The sequence below is a fragment of the Brachyhypopomus gauderio genome, chromosome 19, assembly GCF_052324685.1.
Source record: "Brachyhypopomus gauderio isolate BG-103 chromosome 19, BGAUD_0.2, whole genome shotgun sequence".
NCBI classification, from domain to species: Eukaryota; Metazoa; Chordata; class Actinopteri; order Gymnotiformes; family Hypopomidae; genus Brachyhypopomus; species Brachyhypopomus gauderio.
In genome coordinates, this window is record NC_135229.1 from 4,193,597 (window position 1) to 4,210,836 (window position 17,240).

The 17,240-nt window shown below is 43.5% G+C and overlaps 1 protein-coding gene across 1 annotated transcript; it reads right to left on the minus strand.

Annotated features, from left to right (window-relative positions):
- Positions 1 to 771: 771 nt before the first annotated feature.
- On the minus strand, positions 772 to 15,849 carry rorcb (RAR-related orphan receptor C b). The gene is made up of 10 exons (XM_076981098.1): positions 15,507 to 15,849; positions 12,224 to 12,309; positions 11,824 to 11,965; positions 9,268 to 9,729; positions 8,091 to 8,212; positions 7,297 to 7,429; positions 6,103 to 6,210; positions 5,448 to 5,558; positions 5,128 to 5,240; positions 772 to 2,091 (listed from the first exon to the last, which is right to left on the minus strand). The coding sequence occupies exons 1-10, from the start codon at positions 15,511 to 15,513 to the stop codon at positions 1,930 to 1,932; spliced, it is 1,446 nt and encodes a 481-aa protein (XP_076837213.1). The 5' UTR covers positions 15,514 to 15,849; the 3' UTR covers positions 772 to 1,929.
- Positions 15,850 to 17,240: the final 1,391 nt, after the last annotated feature.

Sequence of the window (17,240 nt, forward strand, 5' to 3'; positions counted from 1 at the left end):
AATAACCCTCTTAGTACTACGAGTTTAGTTTCTCAACACAAAAAGACTTCACGAACACTTAAACATTGTGGAATATTCCAACAGTTCAGATTCTAGTGGATATTCCTCGAAGTCTAAACATTACAGATTGCAAGATATATTGTCATATGCAGAATATGAGAATGAATTTTGCTCCAAAAGCAAAATTTGGCAGTAAAGACTATTCCAAGGCCTAACTCAGGGGAGCAGCTGGAAACTCCGTTCACCTTTCACTATACTGAGGTGTATGAGCAGGAAGAGAAGCACATGACAGGAAGTGTGGCCATGGCAACATGTAAAAGAGGACCAACATTTTACAAAATTATACAAAACCTGGATACAAGACCTGCACCATTTTCTGTTATGGCCTTAGTCTGGCCCTCTTTGTGTGTGTGTGTGTGTGTGTGTGCCGTCATAAAAGGTCCACTTTCATTCCGTCTTTCTCATGTGTTCCTTGAATTTCAGTCCGAATAATATAGCGTGGCTGTCCCCGATCAGGGCGTCGGCCTCACACGAGCACGGCCGCACGGTGTCGGAGTCCACAAGAACGCAGCACCGAAGGAGTTTGGAAAAAACCAGTAGCCGAATCGCAGTTCCAGAGCGTGGAGCGTTTCCGTGTGCGGCGTGCCGGTGCACACCCAGTTCATTTCTCTGGTCCAGTAATGTCTGTGCTGAAGTGGAATCGGTGAAGTCCTGACTCAGGGCTTAAGTTCTGTCTTCAAATCCCCAGTCCACGTTTTTTCTGTTACCTGCTCTTTCTCTCCCTCTCTCTCTCTCTCTCTCTCTCTCTCTCTCTCTCTCTCTCTCTCTCTCTCTCTCTCTCTCCTGTGTTCTCTTTCTCTCTCTAGTCACTCTTTACAATGAATTATATACATTCCTTTTATATACAAAATATTATTTTATAAATGTACACATAAATTAAAAGGAATATAGATTTCTTTTTGAATAAGTGGCATTTCCAAGGCAAGGGATCATGGGACTGAGGTTTCTCATTGTTAGTTTAAAACGAAACAAGAGAGAAGCAGCAGCTCACAGCATGTACACAAGTGCGTCAACGTGGACTTAGTGCTATGAAATCTTCTTTTGCCAACCATCTTATTTCACCGGTGTCTTCTACTAAGCCGGCTATTAAAAAAAAATAAAAAATTTTTTTTCTTTTATTGCACATTAGAAACCACACCAGCGCTCCTTTGATTTCAAGTGCTGGGCCCCCAGAAGGTGCTGAACAGCACGGTCGGTCCCTTCTTGCCGCTAACGGGGTGGGCACAGAATGGCTTTCAGTGGACACCGTCGGCGAACCGAAGTGCCGCGAGCGTGCTGTGTTGCTCCGGGCTCCCCGCACAGAGACCTGGAGAGGGACGGCGCTCCGGTCAGGCGAGAAGGCCCAGACACGGCTGACCTCGCTTCTACTAGCCTGCTTTAAGACATTTGCTAGTTTTGAAAGACATGCTAATCATCTGTCTCACGGAAAAAAAAGCGCCTCCAGCCCGCAGATTATCTGCGCGTTCCTCGAGACGTCCGACGAGGACGTTTTGAGCGTGTGCCGTTTGTCGTGAAGGGTTGCACGTAGGGAGGTGTGTGTTGCCCCTGTAGTGGTGACTGTGTGTCGGGGTGTGTGTGTTTCTACACACTGATTACTGAGGCTTGGCTGTGTGCTGGATTGTCTCTGGGCTGCTGGTCAGTTGTGGGTGTTTTTTTTTTTCTTTTTACAGATTTTCTTTTTTTAAAAAGTATTACACAACAGGCCTCCACTGTCTCCCGATTTCTTCATCTGTTCTGTGTTTCTTTTACTCTCTTTCACATTTTTCCCCGTCACCATCTGCAACACATCATCTAGTTCTCTCTCGCTCTCTCTCTCTCTCTCTCTCTCTCTCTCTCTCTCTCTCTCTCTCTCTCGCTCTCTCTCCCTGTCTAACTCTCAGTGGAATCAGGGAAGGTGATCTCACTGCCGAACACTTCCCTGTAGAGAGGCGGGAACGTGCAGGCCGTTTGAGGGTGGACCAGGCGAAAGAACTCCAGTTTGTCGATGTGGAGGTTACATATCGACTTCATCTGTGGCAGTTTCGACAACATCTGCAAAAGGACAGATAAGAAAAAGCGCTTATTTTTTAACCAATTAAAACACAATTACCTAAGCACAGCTCCTGGAGGACGTTCTGCAATCTGTTTAGTTCTGCTTTAAGTCCCATTAAAGCTTTTGTCCAGCAGGGGTCGCCACTGAGAAACGCTGGGACAGAGGCCAGCACTGAAGAGGCTTAACACTGAAGCGCCTTATTGACAATCCATTTAAAACTCAGCAATGCCCCCTTTCTTTTTGACTAAAACTGATGAAGTGTATTCAGTCTGCTTCAACCTAACCTCTGCCTGTAATATATGGTGTTTTACCACATGCAGTAACTCCTTTATAAAAGTTAGAGGTGTCAATTCCAGGTTCATAGATTAAAAGTCCTCACCAGGATTTTGCTCAGGCTTCCTGGGTTGTGTTGATCCCACTAATTTTACCTGGATTGCTAATTAGAAAATCTAGCAAGCTTGAGCAAAATCCTGGTGAGGACTTTTAATCGCTGGCACCTGGAATTGACACCACTAATTTAAGTTTCCCTGTACACAGGGAAGAGAACATATAGTACATACAACACAGGTTATACATCCTCATACACCATTATTGTCATTGTTAGCATGTCAAGGAGTTCAAACGTTTACTGTCAGAACTCACCTGACCTTAGTCTAAGGCCTGACTGCAGGAATCAAGTGTACACTTCTCACACCCTCAAGCGTTTCTGTTCTGACACTTTTTTCGACAAGTTCTTGTTTTTGCCAAGCATCTTTGTTTGCCAAGCATCTTTGTTGAGGAAACTCTTTACCAGAAACGATACATGTGTTTCCAACGGGAGTATTCTGTTCCTAAGGACAGGATGTTATGTTGATATTATTGCCGTGTCTATTATCAAACATATGCTACAAACACAAACGCTAGGAAGGAATATTACTTTGAAATATCGCTTTGAATAAATAGACCAGTATGTCCTAAACTCCAGATTAGGATCGAAACTAGTTTTTGATGACTTGCCATACAGAGAAAGAGTAATCTCAATGCAGCGAAACCAGTTCACTCACATGCAAATCCTGCGGTCACATTATTGTCTGTCACTGTTAATAGTTCTGGGGAAATGGGCGTTAATGTTTCTGCGGTGCAGCTATTTAAAACTGGGCACAAATAACATTACAACCAATATGGTATTGTAAACACTGTGTGTATACACAGTTAAACACTTTAACACCTTTGGTTGCGTGAAAAGCTTCCTAACCCCTGCTAGGTAAAACTCAAGTCTTCAAAATACTCCAATGAGCTGAATCACGCATGTTCACAGCATGCTTGGACAAACTCAGGACCCAGTCCAGATCAGAGGCAGGTGTATGTCTCCACCTGTACAGTCCAGCTCAGAGGAAGGTTTATGTGGCCTGCTAATGTGCGCTCCTGGTGAACTGGTTGGAACTGATCATCTGACCTTCTATACTCCTTGGAGATTTAACCATATATGCATGATCTAGTATGGACGATCTAGTATGGACGATCTAGTATAAGGTGGTCCTTATGCATGATCTAGTATGGATGATCTAGTATGGACGATCTAGTATGGATGATCTAGTATGGACGATCTAGTATGGACGATCTAGTATAAGGTGGTCCTTATGCATGATCTAGTATGGATGATCTAGTATGGACGATCTAGTATAAGGTGGTCCTTATGCATGATCTAGTATGGACGATCTAGTATGGACGATCTAGTATAAGGTGGTCCTTATGCATGATCTAGTATGGACGATCTAGTATGGATGATCTAGTATAAGGTGGTCCTTATGCATGATCTAGTATGGACGATCTAGTATGGACGATCTAGTATGGACGATCTAGTATAAGGTGGTCCTTATGCATGATCTAGTATGGATGATCTAGTATATGATGGTCTAGGTCAGGGGTGTCAAACTCATTTTCACTGCGTGCCACATCAGCATAATCGTTGCCCACAGAGGACTTATAAACGTAACTACTCCTTAATTAATGTTAAATAACTAACATTTAACGTAAAATAAATAATTTATTACTTATTCAAGTTACAAGTATTACATAGGCCTATTTGCATAGATGTAAAAAAAATATGTTTGCTTGTTGCTGTTATTATAACCCTTTTAATTTTTTAGGTTATGAAACCCACATTACTCCACTAATCAACAATCAAACTATCCAAGTGAATAAAGAAAAGTAACATAAAAGATATCACATTTACTTTGTTCAAAACTTGAAATATCAAATAACTGTGAAAATAGCAATTGTGGTTCAAAAACGCTCCCTCTGAAAAAGACTGAAGCCCGAGTGATTTCTTCAGCCACAACAAAGTAGCCTTTACTGCTGCATGATTTGTGGTTGTGGCTTTCGCGAACACATTCTGTTGTGATCGCAGTTTGCCTTTTAATTCTTTGGCAATTTGTTGTTTTTCTTGATGACTAATTTTGGCATACTTAGCTCTGTGTTCGGTATCAAAATGCAGACGTAGATTGTACTTTTTGACAACCACCACTGCTCCATAGCACAAAAGACATAGTGGTTTTTCTCCTTGAAGCACAAACATGTATTCGCTTTCACATCTTTCTTCAAACATCCTTCCATCTACATCGGTTTTTTCACTTCCTGGATATTTGGGATCATCATTTGTATTTCTCAATTACACTTATTGGGCAAATCGACGTGGAAACACTGCAGTGTCGAGATGCCGTCACTTTGTGGGTAACATAATTGTGGGAAATGTAGTTTTTGGTCATTGCATGTATTTCACCTTTTTTTTTTTAGACAATTATGCTTTTTAAGCTCTCGTGGGCCACATAAAATGACGTGGCGGGCCTTGAGTTTGACACCTGTGGTCTAGGTTTCTGAGAAGGGTAAGTGGTCCTCAAAGTAAATGCCAAAAGGCCACAGTCTTTAGTGGTCATGGTGTAAATGGCCCCCCAAGTGATGTAGGAGTCATGACTTATGGGAGGAGAGTGTGGTGTAAATGTTCTGGAGATAGAACGTTCCAGCATAAGATGAAGGTGTGAGACGGTCATCCTCACCTTGTCCAACTTCTCTGGGTTTGCGCCTCCCATGTGCATGGTGTGCTGCAGGGCCAGATAAACCCTCTCCTGAAGCTTCTGTACCTGCTGGTTCTCCGTTAACCATGGGCGATCTGAGAGAGAGAGAGAGAGAGAGAAAAGAGAGAAAGAGCAGGAGAGGTAGAGGGATATCAACAGCGTTCGCGTTTGGTAGGGTGTGTCTTAGGAATGTGTTATATGATCATTCAGTTATCAGTATAACTTTCTTGGACTTAATGTTTGCACATATTGTATTAAGCGTAGATAAATATGACCGTGTGTGTGTGTGTGTTTAGTCTCACCAGGGGACAGCAGGATAGCAGCACTGAACAAGGCCATCTCTTCTTCACTCAGCTGCAGGCGACTAAGGCTCTTGGCCAGCTCAAAGATCGCATTCACCATGTCATCACAACCTACACACACACACACACACACACACACACACACACACACACACACACACACACACACACACACACACACACACACACACACACACACGTACACACACACACACACACACACACACACACACACACACAGAGTCAGAAACCCTTGTGTTAAACGTGGCACAGCCAGAACATGTACATAGCCACACCTTATGTTCCAACTGCAGTGCAATTACTTTTTTGGAAGGATATATATATATATTTTTTTTTCCTTTAAAAAGCTGGCACACTGCACATGCCAAATAAAATTAAGAAGTAAAACTATCACCACCACAAAACCTGAGGCTACCCACAAAATCAGACATCCATATTGGACTTTATCATTAACCATAATGTTATGGCTTTTACACCCATAACAGTTTATCCTGGACATTTCTAAAGTAACATCTCAGACAGGCAGCCATTCACCTCTGTAGCGCATGGGTGGAGGTGGAGGGGGTATTTAAGGGGCAGATGTTGGAAACCCTCCCAGGGGGCACGATTGCGTTGGGATGGAGCGGAGACTCACCGAGGGCTTTGAAGAGCTGCAGGCTGGCAAACTTGCCGTCGAAGAGCAGGGTGTTGTTGGCGGCGTTGTACGCCCGGGACATACGGATGAGCAGAACCTCCAGGCAGCCTGCAGGGGTGGAGAGAGAGAGAAAGAGAGGGAGAGAGAGAGAGAGAGAGAGAGAGAGAGAGAGAGAGAGAGAGAGAGAGAGAGAGAGAGAGAGAGAGAGCACGGCCAACAGATAGTGGAGAAATTGGAGGTGGAGAGAGGGGAAAAGAGGGGGAGATGGACTCCGCCATGCAAAAATGGGGCGCATTACAAAACAAAAAAAAAAAAAAAATAAATATAAACATTATATTAAAAAAGGACAGATTAGGGGAATAGATTAAATGTCAACATTATAAAAGTATAATTTAACAGTTAAATGTAAAAAATATGTTAGGAAAATTATTATTATTTCATATTATTAAGAATATGAAAACATTACAGAAAATGTGAGTTTTAAAATCGGATTGTGGGGATTTAAAAATTATTATAAAGATTTATTATACAAAGATCAGAGAACAAAAAAGAGAGAAAGTTGGAAGCAAAAAGACAAGAAGAGAGAATGGTTAGCAAATTAAAGTATAAAACTCCTGAATATTTCCATTTGAATAAGATGTGGTCAGTGTGTGTGTGTGTGTGTGTGTGTTGGGGGGGCGGCACACAAACACCCTCATGTAAGGGCTTAATACACAAAAGCAAAGATTACTGGGGATTAGTGGGGCCCTTGGCCTACAGTGCTGTGTGATTAAATGATTGTAATGTGCCTTTCTAAAACAAACTTGTTTTGCCGAAATATGTAATATGTAGATTTTAAAAACCCTGTAGGAACACTAAGTTTATTGGTTAACTAGTTCAACTATTTAGTTGAATTAGTTTATTAGTTAATTAATTTAGCTAATTCGTTTAATTTGTTAGTTTCCAAAATGTTTGTATTCCTGCTTCACTTAACATTTAAAAAGACTTTATAATTTCTAATCCTGTATCAGAAGTGCGATGTCACAACATGCGTTAAAACTGAAAAAACGTGCCCCGCCTTAATCTGACAGTAGTGCTTACAGGCCGCAGTATTCCATTTGAAATCTGCTCTGCGTAATCCATAATCTGCATGTGTGTTTAATCTGAGTTGGGTGCGTGGCGCGATGGGCCGGCGTTGGGGAGTGGGGCGCTGACCTGCTTTGAGCAGGACGATCTGGTCATTCTGGCACAGGTCCAGGAAGCCGGTGAGGCGCTTGGCGAACTCCACCACGTGCTGGATGGCGTTGGAGACGTGCAGAGCAAACTGCTGCCACATCCACTCTGTGGACTAGACACAGCGGCCGACGGGTTATCGGGCCGATCCAGGAAGGTGCTCTAGCGCTACCATGCTCCAGAGATCAGGCAAGGTCAGCGTGTCAGCAAACGGGCTGATCAATTTGTCAATATCGGGACGGTCGCGGCCATGATGCATGTGCACTGAGCCAGATTAATGAATCCAATCGGCCGGTGGATAATCAGCATATAAAAACAGAAAATCTGAATTCTTATCCACTTTCATGAGATGTGCAGATCCGTTATTGTTCAAATTTTTACATTCAGCATCCAAACTATCCATCTGCTCATGAGGATTGGGTGATATTTAAATTTAATTTGCTTATTAAAATATAATACTACACAATAATGTCCTTGAATAGCAGGAAAAGATGCTTGATTACACTACAGTGAATACACTTTTGATTATATAGCCCTGTCCATCCGTCCGTCCATTCATCCGTCCATCCATCCATCCATCCATCCATTCCTCCATACATCCATTCATCCATCCATCCATCCATCCATACCCATATAAAGCATTGACACGCTGGCGTCCTTGAATCAACAAACTGGCCTTTCCCCTGTCTGTCCTCACACCCAATAAAAATGCCACCGTTCTGGTTCTGGCCCCAAAGTGGCGGGGAATCACCGGTCCGGCTCCGTGTTGCGTGTACCTTCAGCTGGAAGGAGCGTGTCTCCTCAGGTGTGTACACGTTCCAGGTAAGACGCTTCAGTTCCTCCAGGCTGTACTGACACGTCTCCAGATGGGACTTCACTGCATTGTGTGTGATGCGTTCTGGACACACAAACACACACACACACACACACACACACACACACACACACACACACACACACACACACGCACACATAAAAACAACAATGTTCAGTTTACATTATGTTCTCAGCCTGCCAATGAACTGAAAAGGCCTTTGAAACCAGTCTGAAACTACTGTATCTAGGCAAAACACATATTTACTTTCCACTAAACCAAGTTCTTCCAAAGTCCTTTAAAGTCCTTGCATGTTGTTTAACTAATCACAGTCATGTTACTCATTTAAGAAATAATGAAATCTCACACAAAGAGGGAGGTTGATATTTATTGCCTGTAATAACCTTATTAGGTGGTTTAGTTTTATATTAATATAACTCCTAAAGTAGTATCATAAAAGATTTGGTTGTAATGGTTTGCCACATGACTGGGAAAGTGTAAAGTGTACAGTCAGTGCGGTAGAACTCGTTCAGCTGAGTGTGAACTCTATGGTGAATGACGCTTTTGTCTGTAATCGTAAACAGAGCTGTAGGCCAGGGCGGGTTTTGTTTTCTAAACTCAGGCGCTGGCATCCATCCAACAGTGCAACGCGGCACAGTTGAACCTCGAGTTTTGCGGGCTGAATTATTTACGAGTTTGTCATTAATAATGAAATAGATAATTAAATACAAACTTACTGCGGAAAATCGCAGCTTCCAACAAATACCGAAACATGTAACGTGGGGAAGCCATGCTCTTTGTGTTAAATGTAGACAACAAATTTATAACAATGTAATAACTGGCTATTAAGAATTTGGGGGTGGGGGTATCTGTGGTGTTTGACGTTTTGGAGTGTGCTTCACCTTTGATCCTTACAAATGTATTGGGTCGTTTGTTTGTTACAGCCAAAAAACAAACACACAGCACTTAATGTGAATGCCGCTAGGCCTAAATTGACAACTGCAACCAATGTTTCAAGGAATGATATTACTTCATAGGTCTCTGGTGACCTCTACTCTCGCTGCCGATCAATAACCTATCACCACATTTCACATTGTCTCAGTTAGAGCATTTCCCATGCAATAGGAACAGGAACCCACCTATTTCCAGCAATGAGCAATCGTCTGACAGCGCCCCCAGCAGGGCATGTGTGAGGAGTCTGGGCTCGGCCAGCAGCTCGTAATTGTGCCTCACTCTGCCCGCTTCCGACGCGTCCATGATGCTGGGCTCCGGCGAGCTCTGATTGGACGAGCCCGCGCCGCTGCTCCCGCCCCCGGACCTGTCGTCCAGCAGCTCCAGGGCGCAGTACTCGCGCGCCTCGCCCGGCGACAGCGGCAGGTCGAACAACAGGCCGTCGGGCAGCGTGGCGATGTCGTCCAGGTCGCCGAGGCCGGTGCTGGACCCCCCGCTGCTGTAGGTGCGACTGTCGCCGCTGGCGTCGCCCCCCCCGTCGCCGTCACGACCCAGAACGCCCAGGCAGTCCTGCGACAGCTGCTGGTGACGCTGGACCTCCGCGTACAGGCTGTCACGCTGCTTCTTAGACATCCGTCCAAACTTCACCGCTGCAGCCGTGCGAGTGTCGGATGATAGAGAGAGAGAGAGAGAGAGAGAGAGAGAGAGAGAGAGATGTTGACAGAAACATTAAACGTTGACTTTAAAGCGACTTTCAATTACTTCACTGGGACCGACCGCGAACAACAACAGCATTAGAAAGCCGCGTAATCTTTCTAAGCTGAAACTTGATCCCTTCATCTACAATCGCAGTTTCATGTCATGTAAACTTCACCCACAACTCCTAATGTCGTTCTTGGTTCTCACGTTTAACAAACCATACACATATAATCAAAGACGTAGAAAAGTCAGTCACCTGGGAGGGAAGTTCCCGCCACACAGGACGGAAGACGTTTTTGTCTTGACTGTGTGTTTCAGCTGTTGCTACTAAGCAAATAAAACCTGCCATATCTGCTTTCTAGTCTTTTTCTAGAACATTCTTCATCACGACTGCAGAAATATTCTAAAAATCCACTCTTCCCTCATCTGTGTGTGCACACTATGCTGATTAAAAAAAAAAATCAAAATTGCATGCATTGTTAAGATAACACTTAGTCAATGTCTAGATGCAGTAGTTGCTACAAGTATAATTTTGTTTAAACATTAACGTTGTAAAGTATCAAGAACACTGCAAGAAATCTACAAATACTAAAACATTACCTGCCTCATATCAAACTTTAGTTTACTTTAGATTGAGTAATTTAATTTAGATTATTTTCTTTTTTTTTATTACTGGAATTTCAATATACTAAATCAAACTTTTTTTCAGTTTTCCAATAATGGATTTAAATCTTTACACGACATGTTTACATTGATATTGCAAGTGTAAACAAGCCGTGTCTTGACTGAGTGATGATCTGATCACCTTGTTATATTACAATGATCGGATGTTACTGCCAAGTGTAAACAGAGCGTTAAATCAAGTTAATTGTACCAGATGACTGAACCACCTAACACTTCACTGTTGGCTGGCCTGTAGACATGTTGGCTAGTATACAGATTCAGAGTGATGAGGCTTAATAAAGTAGTGTAAAACCACCACAGTTATGAAACACATGTCTGGGCATGTCATGTCATTTGCATTGTAATGAAACCCTTTGACAGTTAATCATGAACACAAGCACAAACACAGAACATATGAGTGATTTCTGAACACTGTAATCCCTAAACCCTTAATGGCATAGGTCAAACATCTTGCACCCCAAGAGATCGTGCCTCATCTTTTTCTGGTTATATGTTCAGTGTTCCCTGTTCCTGATCCATGAGGAGCCCAACACCATGATTTAGTTTAGTTTCCCAATCCAATCCATGTTTCAGCTCTCTCCCAACATGCCTGAATTCAGCATTTAAGAACACTGAATAAATGGTACGGCAAAGCCGGTGTCTCTGAGGACTGGGCTTGGAAACAGTGTTCTGAGCCAGTAATGTTAAACTCACATAAGGCAGGTTGCAGGTTGGTTGGTGAGTTGAGTCAGTTGTGTTGGGAGCTCAGAAATGCTAAAATGCACAGTGCTGCAGAACCAAACCGAGCGTGAACCAGACCGAGTGTGAACCAGACCGAGTGTGAACCAGACCGAGTGTGAACCAGACCGAGTGTGAACCAGACAGAGTGTGAACCAGACCGAGTGTGAACCAGACCGAGTGTGAACCAGACCGAGTGTGAACCAGACCGAGTGTGAACCAGACAGAGTGTGAACCAGACCGAGTGTGAACCAGACAGAGTGTGAACCAGACAGAGTGTGAACCAGACCGAGTGTGAACCAGACCGAGTGTGAACCAGACAGAGTGTGAACCAGACAGTGTATGAACCCAACCGAGTGTGAACCAGACCGAGTGTGGACCCAACTGAGTGTGAGCCCAACTGAGTGTAAACCAGCCTGGGTGTAAATCAAACCGAGTATAAACCAGACCGAGTGTAAACCAGACTGAGTGTAAACCAGACCAAGTGTAAACAAGACCGGGTGTATTTTCCTGTGCTGCTGAAGTGTCTGCTCTCTGTGTGCTACGTGTATCTTGTGCTTCGGTCCAGTTCAGCCCGAGTGTGCATGCGGTGTGTGTGCGTGTGTGTGTGTGTCTTCTGCGTTACGCCCGCAGTGCTAACCCACCATCGCGGCTCATGCCGAGCGCTAGGCACTTCTGCAGGCGGCAGTGCTGGCAGCGGTTGCGGTTGGTGCGGTCGATCAAGCAGTTCCTCTGCCGAGAGCACGAGTACATGGCGTTGTTCTGCTGGCTTCGGCGGAAAAAACCCTGCAAAACACACACGCAAAAAAAAAAACAACTTTTAACCTCTCAATCAGGAACAGCTGTAACCAATCTGGTTCTGATAGTCAGTCGAGAAACAGAGAGAAACAGAGACATCAACTGGTTCTAAATAAGCTGAAAGAAGATGATCACAAGATAAATGCACGTCACATCGAAGCAAATACGAATTAAGACTTTATTTCGTGTAGCATAGACTGTGTAAAATCGTATTTTGAGGGAGAAAAGATGGATGCAATTTTTTACCTTGCAGCCTTCACAGGTGATGACACCATAATGTATCCCAGACGACTTGTCCCCACAGATTTTGCACGGAATCACCTCTATTTGAGCTGTGTGAGAGAGCCATAAAGCAAAATTACAGTCCTGCTTCTGAAAAGAAGAACAGACCACAGTAGCACACTGCTTTGTTGCTTCCACAACCGCGCGTGCGGTTCTGAAAGGTCCAATTTGGTAATGGTCTCTGAATTTCGCGCGGAGCACACATTCATCCCGCTAGTTTCACAACGAGCCATTACGACGAACGGCAAGCACAATGGTGAGGGGATGAAAGGGCTGATGGGATGGAACAGGAACCTGTCACATTGTGTACTTTTCTGACGGAGGATAACGTTGAATGTTACAGACCAAGAGATCCGAAGATTCGGCCAAAAGGCGTAAAGACGAAAAACCCTCCGCGGCGGAGAGAAAGCGGTTAGGGTACGTTCTAGGGTACCTCTGAAAACCGCTGGTTCGCCGTTGGAACGGAATGGGCGATAAGAAACTGATGCAAAGCGCTGACTCGACAACAACTCCGACATTCATGGAGCCCCCATTGAGATGCTGTTATGTACAAAGCAAGTGAGCAACCTGTTATGCAACTCCCTTTGACAGAAGAGGCCAATTACACATATGTGCACAAGCAGGGGAGAAAAGCAACATAATGGGCTCCATAACAAATGAGCTGTTCCCTACTCACCACTAATAACTAAAGAAGTGTAATATCCATTAAAGTCCTCACAGTGGGGTTGTAATCACCCTAAATTACCTGGGGGAGGAAAAGCGTTAACCACAAGAGCTAAGTACTACCTGCTAAAAAGTAAAAAACTTAATTAAAAATTAAAATAAGTTACATATAAAAAACTGCCTAGAAACCTATGTTCATATCTAACACACAGCAGACATTCTCCAAATGGGCCTTCAACATGTTTAATTCTGTGTCACGGGTCAGTTAATCAGTAAACTACTTGTAACTAATGTATTACAATTATTACATAATACCATCCAGGCCCGCTTTAGACTGCACTTCATTTTCGGCAGGGATTAATACTGCAAACTCTGTCCTCCATTTTGTATTTCCTCTGACTTGTTCGACAGCTGAAAGCAATGACCACGATATTGTATACCGTGGCATGCAATGGAAAAATCTGTAAACCAATGAGGGCCACTCCCTCCCGCTGTTTTTGAGTTATATAACCGCCGTCTGCTTCCACAAATACAGTCATTTTGCCAAGCTCAGTCTAATAATGCTGTGGTCCTGCCCAATTCCGGCTTCCCTATTACCATTGGCTGACGCGCACACAGCTTCGCCTGTGATTGGCGAACAGAAATGTCACTTAGCCGAACTTGACTGCCGGCCCATGTGCACTCGCTGTCCTACTGACACACTTTCCTGTTTAAAGGGGGCGGAGAGAGGGAGGCGCCCCAGTGCACATTATTTAAATAGGCTTTTCCTTTCTATCCGTTAAGGTGGAAATTGCAAATAATACAGAACAGCATAGTAGACCTACTCTAAGAGAAAATAACGCTTTAAACAAACAAACAAAAAAAAAAAACACATGTGGTACGCAATTTTATTATATATTTATTAAACGAAAATGACATTTAATTTCTTCACATCATAAGAAATATATCAGATCGCCGTTTGGCAGTCCTGGAGTCATATGATTAGGCCCCTATAACTTATTTATACTGGACTGCATCAGGTTATGTCTATTTATGCCCTCGCGCTTTGGACCTGAACGTACAGTATGACGATCCATATAATGTTCACACCAGAGTAACACCAAATGTAACACTTGTATCCGTACCTGGCCAAACTGATACAGACCGCAAAACTTTCACCTAACAATTGGCTCATGTGCAGATATTTTGGTATCATCGTTCGAATCCTTTACTTACAAACTCAAAATGCAGGATTCGTAATTACTAAAATATGGCAATAAATCGTAATTTCGTCATAGCAAATTAGAGTCTAAATAATGTATCAATAGTAATCCATTAAATTCATTCAGAATTCACTCCATTCAAAATTTTGCCTCTAGGTATAACCTCAGTTTAATGAGAAATGGTTATTTAAAAGGATAAAGAGTAGGCCTACTTCACGATTTGGAATCTGTTCTACGTGTGTGTGGATTCTAAGTGGACTATAAATTACATATATAATACTATATATAAAATATTATATATATAATATTATATATAATATTATACTGTCTATCTTCACACCAGAATATAAATAGCAAAAAACTGAACCACTAAACCCCTTCTGTGTACTATTTCTATCAGTTTTGCGCGAGCTGAATGTCTAGCGTTCAAAGCTCCCTGGAAAATATCTGATCGCTCGTCTCCGACAGATGGACGCCGCGGCCGCGTGCGTTTGCACGACTGCGGTTAAGCTCCGCCCCGCTCGCCCCTCTACCCCTCCCCCCTTCTCCTTCGACTCCTCCCCTTTCTCCTCGCACTCTGCACTGCTGTGTAATGTGCGCTGACATAACTGGGTTAGTGGCGTAACGAGCGGCAGCGGCTGCTCACACGCGCGGCCATGCGGGTCTTAGCAAACAACAACACGCACTCGACACGCGCTTGAACGCCCCCTACATGGCCTGAACGTGTTTACCTCAGCGGTGAGAAACGGCCAACTGCACACGGTATGACCAGTAAACGCAAACTATGTGTTCGTTGTGGTAAAATTGACCTCAACGAATATGAAATGAAGAATGTCCATATTCATTTTTTGTACCATAAATAGCCTGTTCGCAAAGTGGTCACATTAGGAAACCATAAATATTTTCCACACTAACGAAGGTCTACTGAAATATTAATCCGTGGCTACTTTATATTTTATAGTTACTTAATTCATTGAAATACGGTATATAAAGTAACGTTGCAGATAAAATAGGGGAAATAAATAACCATCGCCTACACGCAGAAACAGTACCGCAAGAGTCAAACTTCCCAGCGCAGGGACAGTAGGAATGCAATGGGACGGGAATCATTATGCTGGTCAGAAAGTGCGCGAGGAAGGATCAGCGACCCCGCGTGCGCACTTCCCAAAGCTCGCGCTTCAGAACGTCGTGACAGCGGCGTGGATTATATGCATGTGCGAAGCACGTGAGCGGCACAAAAAAAGAGAGAATCCTTAAACAAATGCAATCAATTAATTAAATAAATGACAAACAAAATCTGCGAATTTTCAACGCATGCAAACAGACGAGCGACGTGTTGCGTTTCAGTCTTACATAAGAGAACCGGAGATGAACAAATTTACCTCGCATAGTGACAGTTTTCTTTCGGTTTCAGACGTCCTCAAGTTGTGGGGAAAAATGCCAAGTTGGTCAGCTAGCTAGGTACCCAACATAAGACAGCTAGCGAAATATCGTTGGGCTCCGAATTGGAGCATTATCAGAAAAAAAAGCAATCGAAGAAATCCTCAAAGTTGTCCACTTCCTTAAGCGTCTGTCAAGCGCAATGCTCGTAACCCTTTCAACGAACTAGTGTTTTACTGCGCGAGTGTGTCAAACGTTAATGTTGTAGGTCCTTGCGAAGTCTCCACCTTGCTTGCGAGGACTCTCCCTGTCGTCGCGCCTTCCTCTCAGTCTATCATGCTAACCTACTTTCCGACGCGTGGATTTTCACATGATCGCCCTTCGTAGCCTTTTACCAAAACCTCACGGGGACGCGCTTCGCGTTGCCTCTTTTAAGGTGGAACTGTCAAGTCAGCGTTAGTCCAGCTACTACATAGGTAAAAATACAACTCCGTGCATGCAAATTAATAAGAGTGGCGTCGACGAGCACGTTATAAATATTAATTATCACAGAATGTGTTATATTGTGTTTGTTTAATTAACTGACACCCGAAGTTCGAGATTCTGAACCGCGACATTCGCCGTAATAGCGGGTTTTAACTGCGACTCTGCCCTGCAAAGCGTTTCCCACCCTAACACACCTGACTGAACTCAGTGTGAGTGTGATCAGGTGTGTTGGGGCAGGATATACCTGAAAGTGTGAATGAGTGACAAACCATGAGTAACAATATGAGTAATTATAGTATTTTGTTTTCAACATGTCACTCACCCATGGACTGACAAATCTAAACATGTCATTAACACTAGCTTGGCTGAGATTTCTTGGTTCTGAGGACATGACCCCTCCTTCTTGCCAACCATCAGAGGCTACCAGCCAACGTTTATTATGTAAATGCATAACGGAGGTTTTGAGGATGTGGCCTCTGAAAGATAAGGGCTGCACGCCCTTCAGAAACCACATCTTGGAAACTTTCGTTGTAAAGATCGTGCAGTGAGAGACCCGCTCTTTCCGGTTCGAGAAAATTAAGTAAACCATTGTGACATCACAGAAAGGTTCTAATATGTGCATTGAAAATATAACCAAGGTTGGTCTGTACATCTATGTGTGTGCATGGGAGATGGAGAGAGGGTGTGCAGGTGTGCAGGTGCAGGTGTGCAGGTTTATACATTCGTGACTAATATCCCCTGACTGAAGAAAAACAAGAGAAAATCAGGCTGCAAATCAGGCGCCAAAACTGTACGGATAAGATAAAGATAAATATTTTAAACGGCAAACAAAGGACTTTTTTTAACCTCCCTCTGAGGCAATCTGTAATAAAGCATAATCCTAGTTTTTATTACATTTAGGTTGCTACATATATATAATACATGTGAGACATATTATAACCGTTATGTGTGTGTGTGTATGTGTATGTGTGTGGGATGCAAGCGTGTGCATGTTTGTGTGTTTATGAAACAAAATGGGCGTCATGACGAGGAAACAGCACCGAATGCATCTGGGAAGACTTGATGATGCAATCCTCGGGTAAGGGTCTGTTATGAAACAGAGAGGAGGCAGATTACAGTAAGTAGGTTAGTGGAACAGCACAGGAGCACACAGAGCGATTCTGTGTGTGTGTGTGTGTGTGTGTGTGTGTGTGTGTTCCTCTCTCTCTCTCAATGGAGGGCCCTGCAACCGGGTCAGTGTGTCAGGAGGA

Bases quoted from the DNA above. Each gene is read 5' to 3' on its own strand.
- rorcb (XM_076981098.1), bottom strand. The intron at 7,430-8,090 runs GTACACGCAACA...CGCTGTGTCTAG, and splicing joins CACGCTCCTTCCAGCTGAAG to TCCACAGAGTGGATGTGGCA. The intron at 6,211-7,296 runs GTCAGCGCCCCA...CCACCCCTGCAG, and splicing joins GATCGTCCTGCTCAAAGCAG to GCTGCCTGGAGGTTCTGCTC.